Source organism: Camellia sinensis, unplaced genomic scaffold (genome assembly GCF_055761805.1).
Source record: "Camellia sinensis isolate YWXY unplaced genomic scaffold, ASM5576180v1 Unanchor12, whole genome shotgun sequence".
In the NCBI taxonomy this organism is placed as follows: Eukaryota; Viridiplantae; Streptophyta; class Magnoliopsida; order Ericales; family Theaceae; genus Camellia; species Camellia sinensis.
Window position 1 is genome coordinate 5,568,446 of NW_028128998.1, and position 1,857 is coordinate 5,570,302.

General features: G+C 44.0%; 1 protein-coding gene across 1 annotated transcript; it reads right to left on the reverse strand.

The window, feature by feature from the left end:
- Positions 1–246: 246 nt before the first annotated feature.
- Positions 247–1,631, reverse strand: LOC145814650 (vinorine synthase-like). The gene is made up of 3 exons (XM_082911622.1): positions 798–1,631; positions 496–757; positions 247–407 (listed from the first exon to the last, which is right to left on the reverse strand). The coding sequence occupies exons 1-3, from the start codon at positions 1,629–1,631 to the stop codon at positions 247–249; spliced, it is 1,257 nt and encodes a 418-aa protein (XP_082767748.1).
- Positions 1,632–1,857: the final 226 nt, after the last annotated feature.

The following is a 1,857-nucleotide window of genomic DNA, read 5'->3' on the forward strand; positions in this document are numbered from 1 at the left end:
ACGTGCGATCTCATCTCGCACGTAGAGAGACAAACAAACCGAGAAACAAGATAAAACAAAAACAAAACAAAACAGAAAGCACAATGATAGAGATAATGGGGTAAGTGTGATTTGAACCCAAGACATACTAGTACCAAAGTTTTGATACTATATTAACTCACCAATAATCTCAAAATCTTAAACTACTTGAAAATGGATCCAACAACCTATATCGAGTTAACAAGCTTGACTCCCAGACTACCACTTTTAGAGTGCACTTGGGTTCGGTGATGCAAAAGCCAATAACTCTTGGTCCCCTTGAAACAAGGCCATGTCTTCTTCCTTGAGAGTCATCCACACTTTTACTCCGTCACCATCTCTTGTATCTAGCAATCCCATTCCAATTAGGGCACCCATTAAAACTGGAACTGCATATGTCGGGTTTCCCCACCCAAAATCATGTCGGGTTTCCCCACCTAAAATCAACTTCGTATGAAGAAAACCTACACCAGCTACTTTGATGATACACATCCATCTCATCTTTCTTGGCCCGCATTAGGTATGTTGCTTTGGTGGTGAAATTGTTATCAGTGGACTGTTCAATCCCTTTCCTCAACTGGTAAACCAAGTCTGGCAAGTCTATAATTTCATCTTTGTTGTTGTCAAGCATTGCCCACAACAATCCACTCACATTTCCAAAAGCATATTTTGGTAAAGGTGGCATAAGGCTTGGGCGCAAGTTCACAGCCCCCGTCAATGCATGTCCTTGGACTTGGAGCTGGAGACGTCCCAAGGGCATATGATCTAGATGCAGTGACTGCGCATTTCCAAACAAGTGCTGTAACAGCCTCAACGCGCGTGGGTAGCTGCACACTTGCACTAGCCACTATAGCTTTAAGGGCATTAACTTTTGAGGCGTCAAACACAAACCTCCTTGTGACAATCTTTTGGCTTATCTGCGGGAACACTATTGACGGCGCTGGGAAGTCCTCTATCGGTGGGAAACGAAAGGAGGCAGCACTGAAATCTAGGACAACTGGGTCGTGGGATCCGCGAGTGATGCAGGACCAGGCTTTGATGAATGCAGAAAATGCAACCCGATCGACGATCTTATGGGAGGTAGACACACAAACTGCCATTCCACCACATGGAAAGAAGTTAACTTGGACGAGTAACAGAGGGGAGTTGTAAACATCTGTCGGTATGGTTGTAAACAACTGGTACATCTCTTCAACATCAAGTCGTTCAAGAATGTTTGAAACACGGCAGTTGGTGACTCGAGCTTCCAAATAATCAGCACCCTCGTCGTTGCAATTGACTGAGAGATTGTCTCTCAATCTTCCCGCGAGTGGGTAGAAATGAGTGAGGGTTTTAGATAGAGATTCCTTCAAATGTTCAGATCTTACGTTGGCCGTCTCATCGTAACTCCCACCACCACCATCAATACCACTACCACGAGCAGTGTGACTAGGGTTGATGTAGAAGAAAACAACTGGAATGTATTGTTGTGGAGAAAACTGACCCCTAGAGGAGGGTTTGTATCTTCTGAGATGATGGGGAGTGGGAGAAGATGGTTTGATGGTTTCTCTTAGGGGTGAGCAGCGGATATATCGATCCGCCAAAACCGACCGATCCGAACCGATCTGCCGCATTTTGGACGGATGCGTGATGACGAGCGGACGGTTGTGGATTGATTTTCTCCAATCCACCAATTTGACGGACGGATGGCGGATTTGAGATTTCTTTGGCTGCAACCGAACCGCCAAACCGCGAGTACTCCTAGTAATTTATAAGACTTTGTGTTTTCAATTTGTTTAAATATTATGTTTGTGTTTTCAATTGAAAAAGAGTTTAAATATTCTGTTGAAATTTTTTTTT